The sequence below is a fragment of the Centroberyx gerrardi genome, chromosome 9 (assembly GCF_048128805.1).
Source record: "Centroberyx gerrardi isolate f3 chromosome 9, fCenGer3.hap1.cur.20231027, whole genome shotgun sequence".
Lineage (NCBI taxonomy): Eukaryota > Metazoa > Chordata > Actinopteri > Beryciformes > Berycidae > Centroberyx > Centroberyx gerrardi.
In genome coordinates, this window is record NC_136005.1 from 11,874,417 (window position 1) to 11,898,926 (window position 24,510).

At 43.9% G+C, this 24,510-nt stretch overlaps 1 protein-coding gene across 9 annotated transcripts in view; it reads left to right on the forward strand.

Annotated features, from left to right (window-relative positions):
- Window positions 1-24,510, forward strand: part of LOC139933344 (myosin IXB) — a 62,659-nt gene that overhangs the window by 22,746 nt on the left and 15,403 nt on the right. For 8 of the 9 annotated variants that reach the window (XR_013505078.1, XM_078285471.1, XM_078285473.1 and 5 more), the window contains 13 exons: window positions 12,576-12,670; window positions 15,873-15,935; window positions 17,832-17,931; window positions 18,547-18,647; window positions 19,063-19,192; window positions 19,308-19,397; window positions 19,771-19,887; window positions 20,279-20,413; window positions 20,990-21,111; window positions 21,472-21,613; window positions 21,884-22,079; window positions 22,580-22,655; window positions 23,382-23,474. Coding sequence is in view for 8 of the 9 variants with exons in the window: in XM_078285471.1 (XP_078141597.1) it covers window positions 12,576-12,670; window positions 15,873-15,935; window positions 17,832-17,931; window positions 18,547-18,647; window positions 19,063-19,192; window positions 19,308-19,397; window positions 19,771-19,887; window positions 20,279-20,413; window positions 20,990-21,111; window positions 21,472-21,613; window positions 21,884-22,079; window positions 22,580-22,655; window positions 23,382-23,474 (1,460 nt within the window). In the remaining variant the exon portion in view is untranslated. The remainder of the gene's footprint in view (window positions 1-12,575; window positions 12,671-15,872; window positions 15,936-17,831; window positions 17,932-18,546; window positions 18,648-19,062; window positions 19,193-19,307; window positions 19,398-19,770; window positions 19,888-20,278; window positions 20,414-20,989; window positions 21,112-21,471; window positions 21,614-21,883; window positions 22,080-22,579; window positions 22,656-23,381; window positions 23,475-24,510) is intronic. The other variant, XM_078285475.1, reaches the window with a different exon arrangement.

Consider the following 24,510-nt stretch of genomic DNA (forward strand, 5'->3'; position numbering starts at 1 on the left):
TGACATGCCATACCTAGTTACGTTTATTATCTCTTCAGTGGCCTTAATGAGGTGTGAAATGCATGACTGTACTGATTAGTCACATCCAATATTGACAATGATGATGCTTCCGCAGAAGTGACTCATGCACACATAGCCACACACACACACACACACACACACACACACACACACATATGCACATACACAGGATGTAAAATACACAGAATTCTGTTTGAGATAAGTTAAAGGAACAATAATCATATCTGGCACAGTGGTTATATGAGTGTAATATCCCATGAAAGTATCAGATTCCATAGAATATTGACCTAATGTCTTTTCAGTCTGTAACTGCATAGCTCTTTTATTTTATGTGTAGGCGGAGCTGAGGGGACGTACGGTGATCTGTGTGTGCAATGTAAAACACTTTGTTATAAAGACTATGGTCTGACCAGAAAGAAGAAATGAAAAAGAGGATGGGAAGTTTGAGATTCAGGCCCTTTGTTAACCCTTCGTATGGCTGCTCGCTTGTGAAAATGCTGCTGGGATCCAGTGAGAACAGAGCTGATATATGGCTGTTTGCTATCTAGAACTGCTGAGTAAACGTTTAGTTTTAGAAAGGACACAGATGTTTTTCTACTTGTAAGGAAACTCTGATCTTGCTGATTGTGATAGTAATGCTAATCTTCGTCTATTGTGTAACATCATTTTCTGGGTTTCTATTTGGATCAGAGTTCACAAATGAGTTTCATGTGGAATGGTTGTTGACTAACAGCTGCTGGTGTCAACGTTTCGGTCAGGTGACTTTGTTCCTCTTCCCACTCTCTGCTCTCTGAGAGAAGAGATGCTTCTGCTGACTGGCTATAGGAAGAGAGACAGACAGACTGACCAGATCAAATCTTGGGCCTGACCAATACAGAAGTTTTGTGTCCGTTATCAGTTTCGATAGTTGGTTGCGAAAAAACATGTGCTATATCTGCCAATACAACTTCTTAGAAGTACATAAAAGATAAATGTCTCTTGGCTCTAATTACAGTGACAATAACTAAATATTGAAGGCTACTGGAATGCAAATATTGTACCATAAGTGACCAAGACCCTTAAAAAATTCCAAACTACACTGTTTTGTTTTCAAATGCTGAGTGAACAAGTGTAATTTTAAGTCATTTTTACCAGCATATTATTTTTTATCACTACATCACGATATGGCAATATGGATATATCCGTGTAAGTCCAGTTGGTTGATAATATTGCTGCACCATTAGTCAGGTCTGACTCTAGACAGGCAGACAGACTGTCTGCTCAACTTACTGACTGTCATATGGACTCTAAACAGACAGACAGAGTGTCTCCCTTGGTTAGTCGTCTGATTGGCTAGACTGAGCGACTGTCTTATTGATAAACACGAAGAGGCACTACTAATCAGCAAAAAACACACAACCAGGGTAGACACTCTTCCCCCGCTTGTACATTCCCATTCAAAATACATAATTTTAGTCAGTGAACCAAATCAAAACATCTATTTTGTATTTTCGTTTGCCTGTCATGATGTCAGCAAAGGCGACTTTTACACGTTTGACTGCCTGTCTCTTCTGTCAACTGTAAGAAAAATACGAATCAATAACTTTGGAATGGTAACAGGCATTTAGAGACAGACTGGTGGCCCGAGTGTATCTGTGCGCTGCAGACAGTCGGACCGACAAACAACCAACCACAGCTCTCCGTGTTTGGAGTCATGAGAGGCGCATGCACAAACACATGCAAACAAGCAAGCATCTGTTAGCTTTCTCATGGTTTGACAACTTAAGGCTGCATCATGAAAGGCGAGTCATTGTACAGTATTATTTCTGTGCTACGTGGCTAAGAACAGAGTTGACTTCCTTTTGTTTGCTTTTGTTTTTCATCCCTGTAATAAGAAAGGGGCTCTCCTGCACTTTCACATATGGAAGAATTTACCTCTGGGTCAGACCTAAAGCAGGGTTATTATTGTGAAGTCATTTTCAGCGTGCACATCACTCCCACACTCACACTCTCATATACAATAGTTCATTGTGAGTGTTGTCATGCACTGGAATGTAGGCCTCTGCTCCTATTACCAGGATTTTTTAACTCCATAGTTGTGATTGTTTGACTGTACTACAGTTTTGACCCCTGCTGCACTGTCCATAACTGTTTTCAGCTGTGTGTGTGTGTGTGTGTGTGTGTGTGTGTGTGTGTGTGTGTGTGTGTGTGTGGTGGCTTGGGTGGGATGACAGTGTGTGGCCCCCTGGTCATGGGATGTTTGAGAAGTGCTTCCTGTCAGAGATGAAATCTGGATGTGAGTTAGTGACCTCAGAAATATGGAAGGACTAGAGATGAAGAGATGAGAGGAACTGGTGCCTGCCGCTGTAGACTAGATACTAGCGGACTGGGAAGCACCTATCGCGGTGCAAACATCCGAAAACCATGTGGACGAAAAGCAGAAATCATCAGTATTCAGTTGCGATTCAATAGCTTTCCTTGGTGTGGGGAACTAATAGTTCTCAGTCTTAATCTGGCAATAAATCCCTTCGACATATTTTTCTGGTTTATTCCTCAGTAATGTGACTATAAATAGAGCTTCAGCCAGCAAAGCCTCCATGAGGAATGTGGTTTATTAGAAGTAAAAAATGGTGCTGAAAACTCACTGATCTGTGTAAGTTAGTTCATTGGATCACACATGATAGAAGAGATGAGAACAGAGAGAACAGAATGTAGAACAGAAACTAGATTATGGTTTAATGAGAATTGGGAACAAGCTATTGGCTTCAATATTAACTCCACTTCTGCAGAATGGGCAGCTGCAGTGACTTTCGGGCCGGGAGTATCCATCCATCATCTGTCACATGCGTCACGTCTTTAATCATATTGTCCTCCAAACCCACTGACTCGGTGCTAGAGAGCCTCCGCACAGAGAAGAGCTGCTGCTTTGAAAGGCAGCTGGATGAGTGCAGCGCTGGTCCCTTGATGTGTGTCAGTCTGTCAGAGACTTTGGTTCCAGAGGACTGATGGAGGGAAGGAGGAGGGGGTTGGTTGACGGATAGAGGGATTTTTCCCCTCCATCAGCAGAGTTCTGGTCCCCCTTGGCAGACACACTGCCACTCCACCGTTCACTCCCAGAATGCAGCATGTTGGTTACGCCAGTACAGAGCTGTGGTTGCAGGGGCAGACAGGGAGACGGGTTTGGTCTGCGCTGGCCTGGGCTGTGGAGGAAGTGGAGATGGGATTTCAGCTAGGGACCAGTTAGTCAGTCGATCAGTCAGTCAATCAGTCAATGAGTCGATCAGTCAGTCAGTCAATCAGTCAGTCAGTCCATCATCCTGGCTACCAAACGGCCACACCAGGCCCCGAGCAGCATTACTGCCCCTAAAAAAAAAAATGCATTTTACCCACAAAAGCTACAGAGTACATGGTGACTATTCCTTTTGTCCTCTTGCATTTGTCCATGCCATTAAATGCTATGAGTAATAGACCATCCTCCTGGTTTGGTTGGATTTAGTTCAGTGATGTGACAAGGTCCTGTAAAGATCTTTTGAAAACACCAGGCAGCTTTTGCAGCGCACTCACAAGATGGCTGACATGAAACAAAAGTTGTTTTACAGAGGAAGCAATAACTCTCTGAAATGATGTTCCCTGCAGTTTCTCTCTCCACGAATAGCCTACCTCCAGTGAACGGATTATAAATGGGGTAAGGAATGCTATTTTTAGATAAGCCTATTGAAATGGAGGGATTTTTACTTTTGACAAGACATAATTTGGTTGTTTTTTATCCTGGAAACTGATCAGATTACAATGGGCAAAATGCGAGGTGTGTGCGTATGTACTTTGTGTGTGTGTCTCTGTGCGTGCGTGTGTGTGTGTGTGTGTGTGTGTGTCTCCTGAAGCTATAGGAGAGCTCTCCAGTCCCGGATCACATTTTGAGGAGATGAGATCACCGTTTCTGGTGCTTGACTCTGACTGTGGGCTGTGTGCTGAGTTGCTGGCAGATTGAATGGCCCCGCTCTGAAAGCATTTAGGAAAGCTGGTGGCCTACTTTAATGCATCGTACCACCTCTGCTCTATTCTATTCTATTCTATTCTATTCTATTCTATTCTATTCTATTCTATTCTGTATGCTTATAACTTCACAGATAGAATCTTAACTTTTTTCCAAATCGTATACCACTGTTCTGAAAATAGAGTAGATCAGATAAGGTAGAGATTGCCCAGTTACCTTATACTCTCCCCTGTTTCCCAGCTGTCCCTGAACAGATAGAGCGGCTCACCTGCTCTAAATGAGTATTTCACTCCTGAACTGGTCCGACTGGTTGATCCTCTGTTACGAGGCTCTCTTGCTGTCTGTTTTTTCTCTTGCCAGGCTTTCAAGGGCTTTTCTTCTTAATGTCAGCAGAGCCCTCCTCCTCTTACACAGAATGGTCTGCAAGCAAGTTTACTGGAGTTATGTGTCATTAGCCAATACAATTGTTTTGATCCATGTGTTTATTGTTTCCATGCGAAATAATTTTGAAAATACTGTTATTGGTAAAAGAAGGCAAGGCCATTTATTGGTATTGGTATTGCTAAAAGAAGGCAGCTCATTTGACATGCAGCGGTCAGGAGGGGAAAAAAAGCTCATTCAGAAGCTGGCTGCCAGCCCCCCACCCCCACCCCACACCAAAACACACACACACACCACACACCACACCCCCAGCCATTGATTAGGCAGCTCAAGTGCCTCTTGCTCTTGTTTTAACAGTGTTAAAATGTTTTATGGTGGATTTCTTCTTAAAGCTCCTCTGTCCTGTGTGAGATACATAGTTAGTACTGGTTTACCAAAATGAGTTTAGTTTCTCTGTTGTTTTTTAGGCTGTGTTTTAGCTATTTTTATTTGATTTATTAGTCTATTTTAACAATTCAAATGAGCCACCTGACACTGCATAACCCTCAACATTTGATTTATTACATCATTTATTTTTCCATAATTTTATGGATTTGGTGCGTTCTAAACATAGTTTATGATGGAGAGAGACAGGAAAGCTGGGCCTAAAGGGGATAACATGCAACAGCGGTCATGAGTCAGATTCAAACCCACAACGTTGGACCATTGTAGGAAATAATGGACAAAGTGACTGCAACTTCACCTATTGACTTTCTACATGGCACTGCCATGTTGTATCTTTGGAGTCAGAGTTTGTGCATCTGTAATCAAAACATGGCTGCAACCAGCAACCAACATACAGTGTTTCCCACACATAGACTTTACTTGGGCGGGCCGCCCAGGTATATTAACGGCCGCCTAAGTATATTTGGCGACCCATTTTAGCATTTTTTATTTTTATTTTTTTTATCCGTCCGAGAGTGGACGTCATCCACTCCATCAACTAGTGGACAATCTCCCCTCGCTCTACCCCTCCAAGGTTTCCCACACATAGAAAACTTTGTGGCGGGCCACCACAATATCAGCACTGACCGCCACAAATTTTGTTTTTTTTCACTATTTAATCGTAGAACTGCGTGTAGCGCATTGATTCGCTCAGCCCCCACGCGATCTCTCTCTCTCGCTCCCTCTCTTTCTGTCTCTCGCTCTCTCTCTCTGTCTCTCGCTCTCTCTGTTGCTCCCCCCTCTCTCTCTGTTGCTCGGCCTCTCTCTCTCTCTCTCTCTCTCTCTCTCTCTCTCTCTCTCTCTCTCTCTCTCTCGCGCTCTCTCACCGGACCCGTCTGTTCGCCTCCCACTGCACACGCGTGAGGGATTTTTTTTTTTCCATGCCCAGAAGACGGCCGACTGAATTCCCGAAAAGAAGAACGAACAGTTAACGTTACTCGAAATACAGCCGAGTTTCCGAGATTAGCACGCTGTATAGCCTAGCTGCTACTCAGTATCCACTGAGTGGACCGATAACGTTAATAATAACTTTTTAACTCTAACTCTGAATGTTTGCTCCCTCAATCCAGATTAATATTGAAAAATATTTTCAAAGAAGGAAAAGGACTCGTCCTGAGGAGGAGCAGGACAGTCTGGACCAGAGGAGCTGCTGAGCAGTAAAACAGAGTAGATAATAATGTCAAAGGCTGTAATGTAACGATGTAAAGATACAGGAGAGACTGACAGCAGAGAGAGATGTAGCAGGGCAGAGGGGCAGAAAAGTAGATTTCTCTGTAAAAGGGGTCTCATTTCTATTCTTCACCTTGTAGACAAAAGCAAGCAACAAACAGAACAGTTTGTTGTCAACCCACCTACCACCACAAATACATTTGAATTCTGTGGGAAACACTGACATATCAGTAGCTTCCTCCCTCAGACGTATGAGGTTATCCAGGGTTTATTGCCTCTGATGATGACCCAATTGAGACTTTAAATTTCCAAAGAAAAGAGAACTTCAAGGTAATGCCACCATCCCTTGATAACCGCATTAGGTTTCCTTATTGCAAAAGCTTGACTTTCTCACAGATGAGAGGGCTGTGGAGCAATAACATCTATCTCTACATCTCTGCATCTTGCCACTTGCCAGTCATAGTTTGCAGACCTGCTTCCGTTCTCATGGGATGCTAGCATTAAATAAGACTCAGTAGACTCAACCAACCCCACAAAGTAGCTTATAGCTTGGGCAACAATCCATTGTTAAATTGCTACACAAGTGCTATAGGATAGGCTACTGCTGCTGTCTACCTGACAAAATGTGGATTGAGCTATGTATCTGTTGGCACAGGAAAGTCATACATTGCATCAACACAGTTTAAAACAAAATCAGGAAACACTCTCAAAAAATAACACCATCTCTGTATAGACTTTCCCTAAATTGATTTTGAGGAAGTTTCCCCTTTAGGGTCAGCTCATTTGGGTTTGGTTCAGCATTTTAAATGAAAACTTCCTATGTGGTGTTTTTTTTTTTTTTTTTTTCTCACAGAGCAGTTTGTTGTGCCTCTACTGTAGAGAGAGCAGCACTGCATCCTCGGCTCAGCAGCGGCCACACTGCAGACCGACTGTATGACATCATCCTGGATCAAACAGCCCTGCTTGGTTTCTGCACTTAGTCAGCCAGGAAGTTAGCTGGGTTTAACAAAGCTAACCACTATTACTGCTCCTCCGCCCTCCAGTCTAATGGCTTAGCCCTTGTATGTTTGTGTGTGTGTGTGTGTCAGTTGTTTTATGTGTATCTACTGTGTGGCCTCCAGGCTTTTGCAATGGAAATGGATTGAGACAGTTAGTTGTTTTGTTAATTGTTTTGATGTTATAATCTATTACTCTGATAAATTTGACTTTTTGCTGGCCCCTCTCCACAGGGAGGTCAGAGGTCAGGGCCAGCTGTAGCACAGCGCTCTAAGAGCTGACAGGGATTCAATGTCTTGCTCAAGGACACTTCAGTAGGGTTTATGCCTGCCATCACGGGGATTGATTGATTGATTTATTTAATTTTTAATTAACTGATCAAATGAGGCTCACCTACAGATTTCCAATACTGTGAGTTGTATTCAAAAAAATCAATTTTGCTATGTTTCATGAGGCCCTGAATACATTATACTGCTATTGTTTCATGTGATCACTTGGTGAGATACATATAGACTAAAGCCGGTCTTCCTAGTTGTTATACCTTCCTGTATAACCTCTCTGGTAACCAGCCTGCTCCATGCCACTCTCAGTCTCACAGCTTCACAGACAGGAAGTTCCTATCATCCGGAACAGGAAGCAGAGCGGCTACGACACGGGAAGTAACAGCAGTAGTCCTCCTCTGCCATTGGCCCGGGCCCTCGGGGGCGTGTGGACAGGCCAGGGTATTGTATTGTTGTTCAGGAAGTCTAGAGGAGTAGCTGGCCGTTCTGTCTGTGGAGCCATTGTTTATCTCTTAGTTGTGGGTTGCCCCTCTTTATTCTTTGGCTATATTTGGTCAGGCTGGGTGGTATTGTGCATGAGTATGGGAAAAGCTAGCATTGCTGATTTTTAGTCACCGCGACACATGCACACGTGTCATGCATTACACATACTTACAAAGTAGGCCTTACTTAATGTAATCAGTACTATCAGAGTCATATTTTAGAGTCGGACATATTGTTCCTTACAGGAGGAATGTAGCCTACATGTAGCAGCATGCAGCAGGGCACTTTTGGGTCTATTCATGGTACTGTGACCACACCGCAGGCTGGTGGTTTGATGTGGTACCCTCCTAGGCGTGGGTGGGGCTGCTTCAAATGGCTACAATCTGGTAAAACACCACGCCACAAGAGCATTAAGATTGGTGCTTGAAAACTTTCTCTTAGCTCTTCCAACTATTTATTCTACCCCCGGCGTGTGTCCAGCTCCTCTGCTTGCTCTGTCTGTCTGGCCCTCCAAAACACACAGTAGACATGCAGTCAGGCAAAACATTGAACTCAAACTGTGGCAAAGAAAATGGTCAACATTGCTTTCCCAACTCAACAGAAAGCAAATGCACTATGTACTGTAGCAATGAAAATACAGTTAACTGTCTGATCTGGTTTCTGGCCTTCACTAATACGTAGCCATCATCTACTACAATCAGCAGTTGCATACTGAAGCAATTACACTGGATTTTGATCCCAACCCCAACTCCCCCTCCTTTTATTTCCACTACGCTGACATCCAACACAAGTTACTTTATTTTCCACTGTAGTTAAGTGAGTGCTGTTTAACTGTCATATGATAACTGGCCTAATATCTTTTTTCAAACATGCTTTGTTCTGTCAGAATTTATGACATTGTCATTTTTTTTACTGTTTTCTCTATGATTTCTTCATGTGTGTATACTCCGCAGGGTAAAATTGTCATCCAGCACATCTGCAGTATTTTAGTGAGCTGCCATTCATTCCCCATTAATGAGTAATGCCATGTCAGTCTGATTTTTCAAGACAAGAAAAAAGATATCACAGATGTAGTTTGTGTTTCTGACATAGAATGGATAAAGTGGCACAGAATAACAGCACTCGTAACATCCACCGTTATTGAACCAAAGCACCAGCCTCTCTGACTGCTATTGATGCTGTTGTTTCACCTCAAAGAATCAATTCTTTGTTAACAATTCAGTTGAGTTAAGCTGGAGGGGTTTAAGTGCAGTTGGTGGGTTACAGTGCTGGCTTGAAGCAAGGCCAAGTATAGAGGAGGAACTGTCTACAGACGCTGTTGTATTCAATCACAGCCATCATGTGAACTCACCAAAGCACTTTTCACATTCAGGACACCAACAGTGATTACTTTGTCACTAAGTACCATCAGTGTTTTGCCTCAGCATTGCAACTGCCAGTGATTATATGGTTTATTAGCCTGGTGCTTCGTTCTCCAGTTTTACCCTGTAATTAAAGGATATGTGAAGTTGTATGTAAATTTAAGTTGGGCATAAAGAACATGTTTGTTATTGTTATGTGTGTGTGTAAGTGTATGCAGCTGCATGAGTGAGCTTGTCCACATGAGGGTCTGATGTGTTTTTGCATGAGCGCCAGCCGTTGCCCTCGGTGAATGTGGGAGTTCTCGTTGTGGCGGTTGGACTATTTAGAGTCCTTTTTGTGAGTGTATCCACACTGTAGCGAGGTGTCAGTGTCAGTGCCTTGGCAGCGCTAGTGGAAACGTTTAACTGCAGCTCTATTGAGCAGCTAAACTTTAAAGGATGCAGAGATGCCTCAGTGTCATAGTAATTAGGCCTAGTCCCCAGGTACCAGCTCTAACCTTTTACTGATTGGAAGATAGTTTTGTCTGTCAGCAACAATTTCTCTCAATGACAGCTCTTCTTTCAGGTTTGCTATAATTAGGCCTGTAACTACTGTAGGTAAAAACTCACTAAAAAACTATAAACCCTTCTCATCATTGAGGTGTCTTAACATTATGGGAGTTATTCATAGCTTGGGGGAAGTAGGCCAACTCCCAGGGCCTAGAAAGTTTTTCCAAAGTCACAACAACTAGTGAAGTTTGTCGTTTCTGTTAACCTCTCATCTCTTTTACGACATCACACTTTTGTTTCATTTCACAAATTTTGTTTGTTCGTGTTTGCACATGTTTATACTAGGCGTCACGTCAGATGTCTTCTTAAAGTATGTAATTTTCACTTTCTCGTGTCTGTCCTGCCTACTTGTTGAGACAAACAACTCATAAACTTCGCTGTTTTAGAAACACTCCCACAGTTTGGTTTGTAAGGAGAAGTGTGTGTGTGTGTGTGTGTGTGTGTGTGTGAGAGAGAGAGAGAGTGCGAGGGGGCTGAATGGGGATGTGAGACTGCATTCTGGTAAGGTTTGGCACTGTTGGAGTGGAAATGTACAGGGGAGCAGGCTGCCAGAGAAACCGGCCCACCACAAAAAGGAATCAGTCAAGACAGGCTAGTGCATCATGAAACGCTCTCTGAACATTAGGCGTAAGGACGCCACATGCATGCACACCCACACTCGCTCACGTAGATGCAAACACTGCGGATCACTGAACGCCACCCACCCCCCACTTTCAGTCTCATGCTCTCTCTCTCTCTCACTTTCTCTACCTCTCACTCTCCCTCCCTCCCTTCCCTTTCTTCCATAAACACACCGAGAGCAACCCCTATTTCAACAGTATGCAGATTAGACCACGGGTTTCCACAGACGTCACGGTTTGGCAAACCATCCGTCCACTTCCTCATACCTGGTGAGCTCTCCAGCCAATCAGAGCGTCCGCTGAGGGGCATGTTCGAATGTGAATGATGCTGTGACATGTTTAGCATTCCCTCCGTGGCGCAGGGGCCCGGGCTTTGCAGAGATTTCCCAGGGTTTTGTCCTCTTGGCGGCGAGTTAGTGGGGTTGAGGGTGGCCAGGACAATACTGGCCAACACTGAGACACTGTGGAGGGTCAGTGCCAAAAAACACTCACCGGCCCTCAAGCCTGGAACGGTGGCAGTGGCATTGGACTGGGTAATCGCAAACAACACCTGAATGAATAAATAAATAAATGTAAGAATTTAAACACATGAATATATGGGCATGCAAAACACATAACACATGAGCACACATACCGGTAGGCAGGCACACATAACACACAAACAGAGACAAAAAGAAAGAGAGAGAGAGAGAGAGGGTGTAAGCCCAGCAAGTGGGCGGGTAGGAGCCTTGTCTGAGCAAGTCCAGGTTAACGAAGGATGGGTGATAATGGTCACGAATGAGGAACGTCTCAGCCGAACACAGACCATCTCTTTCATCATCCGTCAACAGATCTTGCCTCATACTCCCTCTCAGGTCTCAGAGCTATTTTAGGATTACATTTTACTTTGTCATTTCGGATAAATTGCTATAAGCGCACTAAACGTCAAAGATACAGTAGCATTGAGATAAAGATGAGATGAAGGTGCAGAATTATATTGCGCCAACGGCAAAATGGGTAAAAAGAGAAGAAAAGAGCTAATAATAAAGGGGAAGAAAGGAGCTAACGCAAGGCTGGCAGGTCTATTGGAGAAATGGAAATAGGTCAACGGTTCATTTTAAGGAATCTGAATCAGACCCTGTGTGTGTGTGTGTGTGTGTGTGTGTGTGTGTGTGTGTGTGCCCCCTACCTCTAATCTGCCCAAACACCACTGTATCAAATTCACCCTGCAACTGGTTTTGAGGACACAATGTGGCTCCTATTTAACATGCACTGAGTCAACTTCCCCTGTGGTGGCCTTTTGTTATATATGTGTGTGTGTTTGTGTGTGTGTGTTTCTATCTGTAACCATGTGAGCATGTGCATCACGGAGAAAAAAAGAGTGCTATTCTGTTACGGCGTCAATGCAATAAACAGGGCCTCTCATTGAGGCCTGGTGGCTCTGTGTGCCCCTGGCTGGGCTTGGCATTAGCCTGAGGCCTGGAGAGAAACCCTGCTCCTCTCAGCTTCTCTTTGGTCTGACACCGCTATACAGATAGGCCCTCCCAACCTCATTTATCATCACTGACCCACAGTGTCACACACACACACACACACACACACACACACTGAAAGAGAGAGCGAGGAAAAAGGGAGGGCTTGAAGGAGGAAAGAAAAGTAGGAGGAGATGGATGGAAAGATTGTGAGAGGAGGGCAAGAGGGGACAACGAGTTACAGATGCTCGCCCCCTCCTAAGACCCCCAAACACACACATACACACACGCAAACATCCAGGCACACAAACACACACACACACACACACACACACACACACACACAGTCCCACCCCCTGCTGTGACCTCAGCTGCTGTTTTCTGACCTCTGGACTGTAGCGTTTCTTTGTTGTCATGGTGATTTGTTGTTGTTGTTGTTGTTGACTTCAGTAAGAGGGCTGATAAACATGTTGACTTTGAAAGTCAAGCCTGTTGTGTTTTCCAACACAACACTCCTGCATAATTTGTTGTCCTTACTCTGATAATAGTAAATAGTCAACTTTCCATACAGCACTTTTTCTCTGATTAATAATTAGAGAGAGGAAAAAAGTCAGTGGTTGTATTACAGTAATTTTGAGGGGATGGTGTTGGATTTGGCATTGCTGTTGTGCCACAAATGTATCAAGGTTGAATGGATACATCATTGTAATATGTCATTTTTTGTCTTTATCCCCTTGGTGTGGAATTAATAAAATACTAACCCCTGCATTCTTTGTCCTCTCTCTCTCCTCTGTTGTCTCTGCCAGGCTTTTGGAAATGCCAAGACAGCCCACAACAACAACTCCAGCCGCTTTGGCAAATTCATCCAGGTTAACTACCTGGAGAGTGGAGTGGTCAGAGGGTGAGTAATTTAACACTGTGTGTGTGTGCGTCTATACAAACATTGCAACCACCCACTCAGCAACCTCCTATGCACTCTCACACAGACTCTAAATTAAGCCAGACTGTGCTAATCTACAGTACCGCACCATACAGGACCAGTTAGATGGTACTGCTTGTTTTTGTGTTCTGAATACTCCTCTTCCTGTTGCTTGTCATTAGAGCCTTCTACCTCTATAACCGTATATCTTCCTCTTTGCTCTTTTTATGGTCAGTCATGTGTCCCTCCTCTGTGCAGTATGTGTGTGTGTGTGTGTGTGTGTGTGTGTGTGTGTGTGTGTGTGTGTGTGTGTGTGTGTGTGTAGACTGAAGCTTTCAGCCACTAGCGTGTTCTTCCTTTTTTTTCTAAGCAGTCAGACTCTCTGGTTAGGAGCTGCATCAAAGTCTGGTCAGCTGTGTCACTTCCTCACTTCCTCATCAGCGCAGGAAGAGAGGGCAGCAGCTGCACAACACAATATCATAAAAAGGCAAAAGGTGTCGAGTTGCAAAGAACACAGAGTACAATATTCAGACTAAATTCTTGCCAGGACTGACACAGTGAGATTGCTGAGTTTTAGTCTTGTTTATTTATATAGCCATTTATCACAGTCAAGTCTCAAAGGGCTTTACATGCTGTCATATACCATACTACATCATATATACATACTACATACAATATATACATCACATACTAGGCCATATACATCGTTTACTATGTCACATACAAAGTTTTACATTTTCCTGGTTTATATACAAGAGAAAGTATGTCATATTAGTAACAAATTTACAAACCAAGACTTAATAGTTGAAGCATCTAAATGCCTGTGGGGACTGCTGCTCAGCATGAGTTCACAGTAAGCAGGCACCCCCAACCTGATTAGGCCTTAATAGCACCAGGTCTCATCATCCTCTATTGAGTTGCTTATCCTGAGAAGGGTCTCTAATCCAATATGGATAGCTCAGTTTACTTGGCTGAGGCTTTTCTGCACTGCAAACCAAACCCCTTTAGGCTACAACCAGACAAGGTGAAAACCAGACATCCACAAACACACCTCACATAATTTACAGTATAGCCTTCTCCTCCTCATCTCTTCCTCTTCAGTTGAAGCACTGAACCCAGTGGACAGTCACTGCTCCAGTATCACAGTTCTGCTCTGTAGCCTTAACAAAGGCCGCCTGTCTATCTCTCCATCTCCAGTGGCAGCCATTCAGACAGTCAATAGAGGAGATTAACAAAGGGAAGACTGGGACTAGCTGCTGTTCCGCTCTGCTCTGCTCTCTGAGCGGACCGACGGACTGATAGACAGGATGTTTTCATGCTCCCTCTCACTGTGGCTCTCTGTCCAGCTAATCCTCGCTCACTGGGAACTGAGCGGGCTGGAGTTGAATGATAAAAAGGGGACCCACACTCCAGAAGCGGTGTGAAAAGGAGGCGGTGTGTCTGAGTGAAAGGTGTCTCAGCATGAGCACGTATATTTCTGTGTGTGTGTGTGTTCTAATTGTGCATTTGTGTGTGTACTTGTGTTCGGCTGTGTGTCTGATTGAGTTTGGGCATATGTGTGTGTGTGTGTGTGTGTGTGTGTGTGTGTAGTGAGACCTCTCTTACCCCCTCTTGTACCTGTTGACAGATATATAGCCAGTCGGCAGTCGGCTCCTCTCGTCTTGGCTGAAATTAGGCTCCTGTCCACATTCCTGCAGATACTGTTCTCTATTAAATCAGCTCCAATGAACAGACAGAGACAAAGACCCACTCTCACTTTCAGGGCACTATTACATTCACACATTGTTTTCTTTACATCCATTTAGCTGTGGTGGCTCCCCACAGCTGGAAATTGCCCCATAGCTAGAAAAATGTAAATACAATGCAAATTCATCATCCAATCTTATTGCTCAGCCCACCCTCCAAAAAACAGTTGCAACTGCAACACAGTTGTCCATATATCATGATGCAAATATCTGATAGGAGCCATTTTTAAGCTGCAAGCTGATCCTGGAATGGGCTCAGACGCAAACCTGGGTCTCCGAATAAATATTACCCCCACATGTACAAAAACATCTACAGGAAACACTGCACTCATTCACAAGAAGCTCAGATGCTTAGTTTAGGTTACTTCTGCTGAAGCTTTTTAATGAGTTATAGCATGAAGCAGTAAAAGCTGGCATGGTGGATATTTCTATGGATATGTTGTTATCTATGGTTACTTAGCTAAATGGATGCTTTGACATGTGACACCCCACCCTAACATTTTTTAGCTCATCCACACAATTTTTTCCTTTGGCCTAGAAATCGCAGTGCTTTACTAGTCTTTCAAATAGTACTCAAGGAAGATGTTCAGGGAAAGATAAAGAGAAAAGAGAAGTCCAGGTATCTGATCTATAAATCTATTCTCTTACTCCCGGTCTATCCCCAGCACCAACAGATGGAGGACAACTATGTCTCCGACACCACAGCTCTATTCTTAGTGTGCCATGAAGACTGGCGTCAGTGTTGTTTTTCATAAGCCTGGGTCCGCTGGTATAAAATCTGATTTAGACAACTTTATGGCCCTGGCCTTGTGTAGTGGGGAATACCGCTGCCTTTAAAATCCCATATCTCGTGACTGCAGAGGTCTGAAACCATACCTCTACTTTTTTCTGGTGCCCCTACAATAACTTTCCAATCTCTTCTGTCTCACTCTATCATAAAAAAAAAAAAAAATACCAGAGGAAATTCCTGCCCGTTCGGAAGCTAATCAGATTAGCTCCATATTTAGGCTGTTGTCCGTGGCTGTTGTTGTGTGTTGCTATGTGATGTGTGCATTGCTACACCATCCATCTGACCGCATCTGAAGGCTTTGTGCACTCTTTGATTGTTGCGACCATCTGCCCCCGCTTCCCCTCCTGCTCCTCCCCTCATTTCATTACCAGCCCACTTTCACATATGACCCCAATATGCACACACACACACACACACACACACACACACACACACACACACACACACACACACACACACACACACACACACACACACCCACACACGCACACTCACTCAAACAGCTGAGCAATAGGACCAGACGACCTTTATTGTTAAGTGATTCATGTTCATTCTTTCTCCTCTTCCCCTTTCTTCTTCTTTCTTTTCCTCTTTTTCTCTTTCTCTCTGTCTCTCTCTCTCCCCCTCTCTCACTCTCTCTCTCTCTCAGGGCCGTGGTGGAGAAATATCTCCTGGAGAAGTCTCGCCTGGTCTCCAGAGAGAAAAACGAGAGGTGAGGAGGAGCAGGCGGGGTCGTGACCCTCAACCCCACTGACCCTCATGGGCCCCTCTGAACAAACAGGGGGAGTTTCCCCTGGGAGCCTCTGACAGTTGGATATGAAGTCTAACTGAAGGCTTTAGCCTAGCCTTGGACTTTTCATGTCCATTTGCTTAAACACACACGTACTCACACACGTACTGCTTGTGTACAAACATGTCTTCTTTCTAGTATCAGTACTGCCTGTGTGCATACACTGAGTTGAGTTGTTTGAAAACCTTGTGTCTCCAATTTCAGTGATTTTCTTGAAGAATTACATGGTCTTAATTTGTTGAGAAAGTTGGATAAACTCAGAAATGCACAGTGGTCAATCTGAAATCAAGGCCGTTTTTCTTAGTTCCTTAGAAACACAAGGTTTTCACCCGACAACGATGATATGTAGAAAGGGCGGACTCCTTTTTTGACACTTTCAATATTGGTATACTCTGGTGCAGTGCCAGGATTCAGCAGCTATAAACAGACAAGCTGTAGTAGCGAGAGATCATAGTCAAACCGGGTGTGAAGTCACGTGCATTCAGTTTGCCCTAATTTGATGTCAACCAAACTCCTGTTTGTGTGGGTTAAGCATTAACTACTTCTGTACAAACGAATGAAAAAAACTTGACAATACTGCCTGTCAGTTCTGAGAGAGTCGGCCTCATTTGCCATGTTGTCGCTCACACCTGCTTCATGTCATACACTGTGTGTTACTCACAGTGTATAATACTGATATTCACTACAGACTAGACTACTGGTCTGTTGCTACTAGTGTGACTAATAGGCAAACACATATTAGGCATTTGTAAGGGAGGCATATATCAATGAGCAAAACTTCAGGTGTTTATTTTCCACTGTTGATTCATTTACAATGTAATACTAATGAATGAGTCATAACAAGAGGCTGTCAGATTTTTGACTCCCTTCATTTTAAGTCAATGTTAGGTAAGAAAAGTAAGAAAAGGCTGACTTTAACGCACTGTCCCAGTACTTTAGGTACAGCAGACTGTTATTATAGCCTCTAACCATGAGATGGTGATGAATCTGAGACATGGTTTTAGCTGTTATTTATCCAGCTATTTTTCAGCTCGATGAAGTATTTTTAGCAGTCAGTTTGTTACGTAAAGGGCACCTTGATGGTAGTTGTTTAGGGAGGGGAGAGAGCGTTACTCATTCACTTTTCCCATCCAGATTTTGTGGGTGGGAAAAGAGCGGATTTTCCCAGCTGGTTTTGGAAATGGAGTTGGTGACCTTCCACTGACAAGCCCGTTTCCCTAACCTCCAGGCTACCGCCAAACCCACACAGTGTACTGTTAATCACCTAGTCTACAGTTGCTGTTGACAAGTGCGTCTTGCCCGTCTCGTCCGGGAGTGAGTCTACTGTATGATGTCATTGTGTCTCAGTGATAAACGTGGAAACTCATTACTCCTGTGTGCTTTCACAACAAAGCTCTCCCGTCTATCTACCTACCGGCCTCACTGATAGCAAGAGTGGAAAAACTGATATCAACATCATAGCAGTCCAGGCATTGTCTTCTTCCTATTAGCTTTTTACAAGCACTGGGCAGCGATGTTGGGCAGGGTGTTGACTTTTCATCCTTTTTTTATTAGCCACTTATTGGGATGCCCTTATTGGAAATAGTGATCATTAACACGAGGCTCATATCCACTGATAACTGCCTACCAAATAATGAAACAAAAGAATGATAGATGCAAACAAGAATTCACTGACTCCATTAATTAATCCATTTATTTGTTTGCCTAGAGACTGCGCTTAATCAGTGGCAGGAGAACTTTCCTGCGGTAATAATTTAATGTGAGTACAGTATGTGTGAAGTACGCTCTGTGAGAACAGTATGTGTTGTCTATTTCCAGGAACTACCATGTGTTTTACTACCTGTTGTTGGGAGCTTCAGAGGAGGAGCGGAAGGAGTTCAAGTTGCTGCCGCCTGAAGACTACCTCTACCTCAAGCAGGTGCTGCCAAACCCCCCTTCCCCCAACCCCATACACACAGCAGTTTACTGTATATCTATTTCATGTAAACGCTGAAAATGGCTGCTTCACTGCTGCATTTCCCTTCTAGCTTTTGTTCCCATTCTTCACCTCATTTACGCTCATTCTGTTGTATTCACTCTGTCCAACCGTGTCCATGAAATACACTTTGCCTTTTAATGGACCTTTTTAATTCATTGATTTTCACTTGTACAATATTCTTGTAAGCGTATATATTGATTCAGCCTGTGCTCTCTGAAGCCGTTGTTGTGTATGCGGTGTGACCTTGAAGGTAACATTGTCATTCACAGTGAGTGGAGCTGGTATTCAGGATGATTTTCCATGCTGTTGAATAGGCTGCTGCATATGCTCCCAGCTTCCTGCTTCCTGCCCATATGTGCACTGCATGTTAATGAAGCTTTCTTTGTTCCCCCTCTTTCTCTGCCCCCCCCCCATCCCATCCCATCTATTTTTTATCCCACTGCTCCCTCTTTCCTCATCCCTCTCCTTTATCCCTCTTGGTTCTTCACCTCTTACTTTTTTTTTTCATTTTTCTCTGCACCTCTACTCACTCTCTTTCCTCCACTCTCTTTGCAGCAAAACTTCAAGATAGAAGATGAGGAGGACCTGCGTCATGACTTTGAGAGGCTGCAGCAGGCTATGGAGATGGTCGGCTTCCTCCCTGCCACCAAGAAACAGTGAGTGGATCGGTGTACAGTGTATAATGTAGGAAAGAGCCTAATATTAATCTCCTAAACTGGAAAACCCATCCTGATGCATCTTTCCAATCAGTACTTTACATTTAGATTATTTTGGTGTGGCCAGTTTGTGAGTCTTATGACAAAAAACATTAATTACACACCAAAAAAACCCACCAATAAAAGGCTACATTTATAACCTTTTATACAATGCTTCCATTCAGTTTACTACTCACAAGTAAAGGCCTCTTTGCTCCTGCTATGGATGATGGGATTATCAAGTTAATGAAGGCATGGAAAACACAAAATAGACCATGAACAGCATGCATAGCAATAATCTCCGCATGCATCATATGACTATGTCACTACTGCTTATTGATTGTTTACGCATTAATCATCAATATCTATGCTGCAGGATCTTCTCTGTGCTGTCGGCCATCTTGTATCTGGGCAACGTGACCTACAGGAAGAAGTCGACGGGCCGAGACGAGGGGCTGGACGTGGGACCCCCAGAGGTCCTGGCTACCCTCTCTGATCTGCTAAAGGTGATGTGTGTGTGTGTGTGTGTGTGTGTCTGCATACAGGAGCATGCCTGTACCTCTTTGTGTCTGGCTCGATGTGTGTGACTGTCTGCTGTAACGTGTGTGCGTTCCCTCTCAGGTTAAAGAGGAGCTGCTGGTTGAGGCGCTGACGAAGAGGAAAACGGTGACAGTCAACGACAAGCTGATCCTCCCTTACAGCCACAGTGAGGTAGGCACCATCCATCTCTGCAACCTGTCATTACTATAACAGTGTTGCATTGCAGACTAATTGGTGGCTGCCTGCCTCTCTAGATAGATGTCTTTCTGTCAGTATTTATGTTCATTTAATGTTTGTTTTGTCTGCCTTCTTTTCTTTCTTTTTATTTTACCCTCCATTCATCTGTGTAACCCTCTATACTCACCTCTCACACTGCGTCTGCACCTGTGTTTTTCTCCATTTCGTTGTAATGGATTTTCATTCAAAAGCCCAGTGTGTAACAGCACCTCTGCCTCTATTCTGTCATGTTGATTGAAGTTTATTGGCATACTGTGCTTCATCCTGTAACACCCCCCCCCCCTCTCTCCCTCACCTCTTCCATCAGGCTATCACAGCCAGAGACTCCATGGCCAAATCTCTGTACAGCGCCTTGTTTGACTGGATTGTCCTACGCATCAATCATGCACTGCTCAACAAGAAAGACATGGAAGAATCTGTCCCGGTGAGACATGCAGACACACACACACACACACACACACACACACTTGTACACAAACACATCCAGACAGATGCACGTGCACACACATACACAACACAAAAAGGAATGAAAATAAATTTGACTTCACCTGTCATGACACACCTTTGCTTGGTCTGTATGGAGCCTGTGTGCTGTGCAGATGACTCTCAGGAGTCTCTTCAAGCCCCAAGGAGTGATGTATGATTACCCCAATTAAGATGCAAATAATGAATTAACTTCACTTTGATGTGACACGACACTGTAGATGGTTAATTGCTATAAATAATCCTTTCTTTGGGGTGATAATTGTTATGCATTCCTCATGCTGTTACTTATTAATTTTCAGTTAGTGTTAATAGCTCTGTCTGTTTTCCAGTGCTTGTCCATTGGTGTCCTGGATATATTTGGCTTTGAGGACTTTCAGACCAACAGCTTTGAGCAGTTCTGTATCAACTATGCAAATGAGCAACTGCAGTATTACTTCAACCAGCACATCTTCAAACTGGAGCAGGTGAGCTCTCTTTTTTTTTTTTTTGCCTGTTGCTTTGTCTGCCCCCCCAAAAATCATTAAACATGATTGACTGCTTTTTCCACCAGAAGATCTGACTCCGCCCTCTCTTCTCTGTTTATGAAAATGACTAACATGATGATTCATCCAAATAACCTTTACTGATTGCTAGAGATAGCAACGGTTACACGACTTTGTCTCACTGGGAGCTGTAGTGGTCGACAGTAGAAATACTGAAGTTAAACTACATACAGCGTTGCTAGAGCAAAGCGCTACATTTCCATGATGCAAAAATTGGCAACCTGCTTATTTTGTGTTAAACTTGCTGGAGAAAACAGATGTCTCCTTCCATCACCCAGATTGTACAGTGCTACATGTTTTTGGCATGCACAGCAAAAAAAAAACATTAATTACAACTGTTTTTGGCAGTTTTTCCTCAGTTCTCAGTTTTTCTCCTGAGACCAGACAGTTGGTTAAATAGCTTCAGATCAGCAGTGAACTTTGTCAAAATGTCCAGCTTGACTGATTTCACTGGTGATGAACTGGTTTACCTAAATGTTCTGTCCTGCTCCCATGCAGGAAGAGTACCAGGCAGAGGGCATCACCTGGCACAACATCGACTACACAGACAACGTGGGCTGTATCCACCTCATCAGCAAGAAACCCACTGGCCTGCTCTACCTGCTGGACGAGGAGAGCAAGTATGAACAGCAACAGCTTTATGATTTACACTCTTTCATTATTTCATGGTCTCTCAGTGGTGGCAGCTTATTGATAAAGAGTGACAGCAACTTAGCGAGGGTCTTGCTCTTCTGGCAACAAACTGCTGGAAGAAAATCATGCTTCCAATGGTTGTCATATTTGTTTTGGTTGTTTTTATGTGTTTGTGTCTTTTTTTTAATGAATATTTTATGGCTGTGGGGAGGAATGAAGTTTGTTAAATTGAACTGAATTAAATTCAAGAAGCTAACCATTCATCTCTCACTTTCTTCCCCTTTCCTCTCCTCTTTCTGTCAATCCTCTTCTTCCTCATCTTCCTTCTCTCTGTGCCTCTGCTCCAGCTTTCCCCATGCCACAGATAAAACCTTACTAGCCAAATTCAAGCAGCAGCACCAGGGGAACAAATACTTTGTCCCCACACCAGTCATGGAGCCTGCCTTTGTCATCCAACACTTTGCTGGGAAGGTCAAGTACCAAATCAAGGTAAGGAGGATGGACACAGAAGGCATCGCCTAGTGTGTCAAAGAGCTTGTTCTCCTAAGTCTGTGAGCAGAAACCAAGGAAGAGTCAAGCAACATGGTAGTAGCTGATGCTGTCAAATGTAAACAAATTCCTAAGACCAGAGAATTGTGAATTGTGGAATATTTGTATGATACTTCCTAAATGGAATTACACTTCTATAGAATCTAGCGCCTTTGTTCGTTTGGCTGTGATGCCTTTTTCTAACACACTCGCTATCTTCAAACTCATCAGGATTTCCGTGAGAAGAACACAGACCACATGCGTCCAGACATTGTGGCCTTGTTGCGGAGCAGCGACCGCGCCTATGTGCGGCAGCTCATCGGCATGGACCCAGTGGCCATGTTCCGGTGGGGCATCCTGCGCGCCACTATCAGGGGCATGGCTGCCTTCAACGAGGCTGGCCGCCGCTGGGCTGCCAAGACTGCAGGTACATGATCACTACAACTCACACAACTACGTCCGTTTGTTGTAAATCGGTTGTAGAAATCTACTGTCCAGTGCTACAGAAAAGTAACCATGTTCGACCATAGATGCCTAAACCTTCAGTCCACATGTGCAGCGTATACCACAACTCCAGAGTATTATAGTTCTCACGTTTCTCTCCTCTGTAATTAGTCTTTCAGGTCAGGGCACTGAGAAACATGGAGCCCTGAAACGTGAGGCTTTAGGAGATTTTGACATTTTCCCTGCAATTCTCAATCCTTCAGACTATTTTGGTGCTCTCGGAAGTGGCCCGTTGATGGAGGAGGCTACTTTAATGTGGATTAACAAGATTAGATCAAATTAAGACCGAAACCAAAACAAGAAAATTACCGCAGTCATGCGACCCTGATCAGCCTTTCTTTTTCTGGTTGAAAGCCTACTTATGAGAAGTGCATTGTCAATCCTGTTAATCTTCTTTGTGTTATGTATTTATGTTTTGTGTAGGTGTTGTTCGCCCGACATCCAGGACTCCATTAGGAGAGCTTCAACGGCCCAATGCCCCAGTAGAAAGACTGTACAAGTAAGAATACACACACACACACACACACACACACACACGCACCACTCTGGTTAAGGGGGGCTAAGACACTCTGGCTGGGTAACAGAGGGTGAATAAGACTGGTACTGTACACATTCACTGTAGGAAGATAATTGAATATGGAACTTGTTTTTCCTCTCACTTAATCTTTGTTTTCTTTGGACTGGTCACATAACTGTCAGGTCTCTTTCCCCTGGAGGCAAACTGCAGCAGGTTTCAGTTAGATCGCTATCTGTCTGCCACAGTACCTGTGGAGATGGAGCCAAAGAGCCGGTCCTGTTCACTCTGTAATAACTCTATTACCTTGCATGAAATGGAGACCAATAATTTTAAATTGGATTAACAAAAATTCAGTCTTCATAAGGTTGCAATCTTTCCATCAGTAATACACTATATAGTCACTGTTCAGAGTATTTCCTGATTGATGCTCCATCCTGGAGGAAATGTTTTAAATGGTTGGTGGAGCTCTGCTTTTACCCTGTGGTACTGGATGAGATGAGGAAGGACTGCAATGTCAGACACCTAAAGGCTGCTCAGCAGAGTTACTGTAGCTTGAGTTGAACTAAATCCATAAACGCTAATGAAACACAACCTCCTGACAGATGAATCCTCCTTCACCTCATCTTGGTCACCCATTTCCTTTGTCCTTCTCCACCTTTCGGTGACCCCAGTGTGTGCGGTTCTCTCCTCTCCCTCTCCCCTCCACAGACGAGCCTCTATGCTCGATTTCTACTTTGATCACTCAGAGGAGCGCCCTCTAGAGGCCTTTGAAGACATCTTTGCTAGCTATGAGAGTAAGAAGTAAGTGAACTGGATGACAGGAGAAAGGAATGGAGGGATGAGGCCAAGCAGGAAGGGAAATGTGTTTTGTTTTGAGTAACTGACACCGGTTTGTTCCCCATTCTGAGTTTGCTTCCATGTAAAAATTGGTGGCTGATTTTTCTGAGGAATTTAATGGAACAGGAATTGAGAGTTGAAAACTGAAATTTGAAAGTGGCCAGTCAGTCAAGGGTTTTTCTAAGAGGAAGTTCAGTGCACCAATATAAGGCAGTACGACAAAGCAGCCCTTAGACTTGCATTCACTCTTTTTCCTCACTGTAATCCCCGTCTTTTTCTGTAGCTGTGATAATCTCTCTCCTTTCCTCAGGTTTATTATTCTTGTTATAGAACACAGGAAGGTGTTTGTACTGGCCTGCTCTGATTAGCCGCCTGGATTACTGACATGAACCACGGAGGGCTGGAAACACACACGAATACATAACACATACAAAGGCCTCTAGTTAAACAGACAAAGAGAATCGTGTGAGCTTTCTCAGAGTGGAATCAAACGGTGAAGAATTTTTGAATGTTGGGCCTTCTGAACCATGGCCTCCCATCTCCTGTTTTCAGATCTGAAATTACTGGGTTGGTTTAATTAACGCAGAAAAATGTCTCCTTTAGGGTTTAAATGAACTCAGTTGAACCTCCCACCCCATTGTTACCTTGATTAAATCATCCAGTGCCTCTCAGATCTGAAATAACTGAGGTGTAGAGGTCGGTTTTAGTTTGGCTCGTTCATGTATTGCCCGTTCCTTCCCTGCCTGGCCTCCTCTGTGTTCACGGTCAGTCATGGGTAAGTATAGAACAGTACTGCATGGACTAGCTCTGAGACGTGGAAAAGGCTCCGTATTAACCTCACCAGTCCCAGTCTCCAACGTAACACCAGCCCCCGTCAAAGGATTGCAATTTCCAATAACACCAGCCCCTGTTAAAGGGCCGTAAATCCAGCAGCCTCACCAGTAACAGCCCCAGCATGGAGACAGATGGCCAGCCACACTGAGCTTCAGCTCAGCTCTGC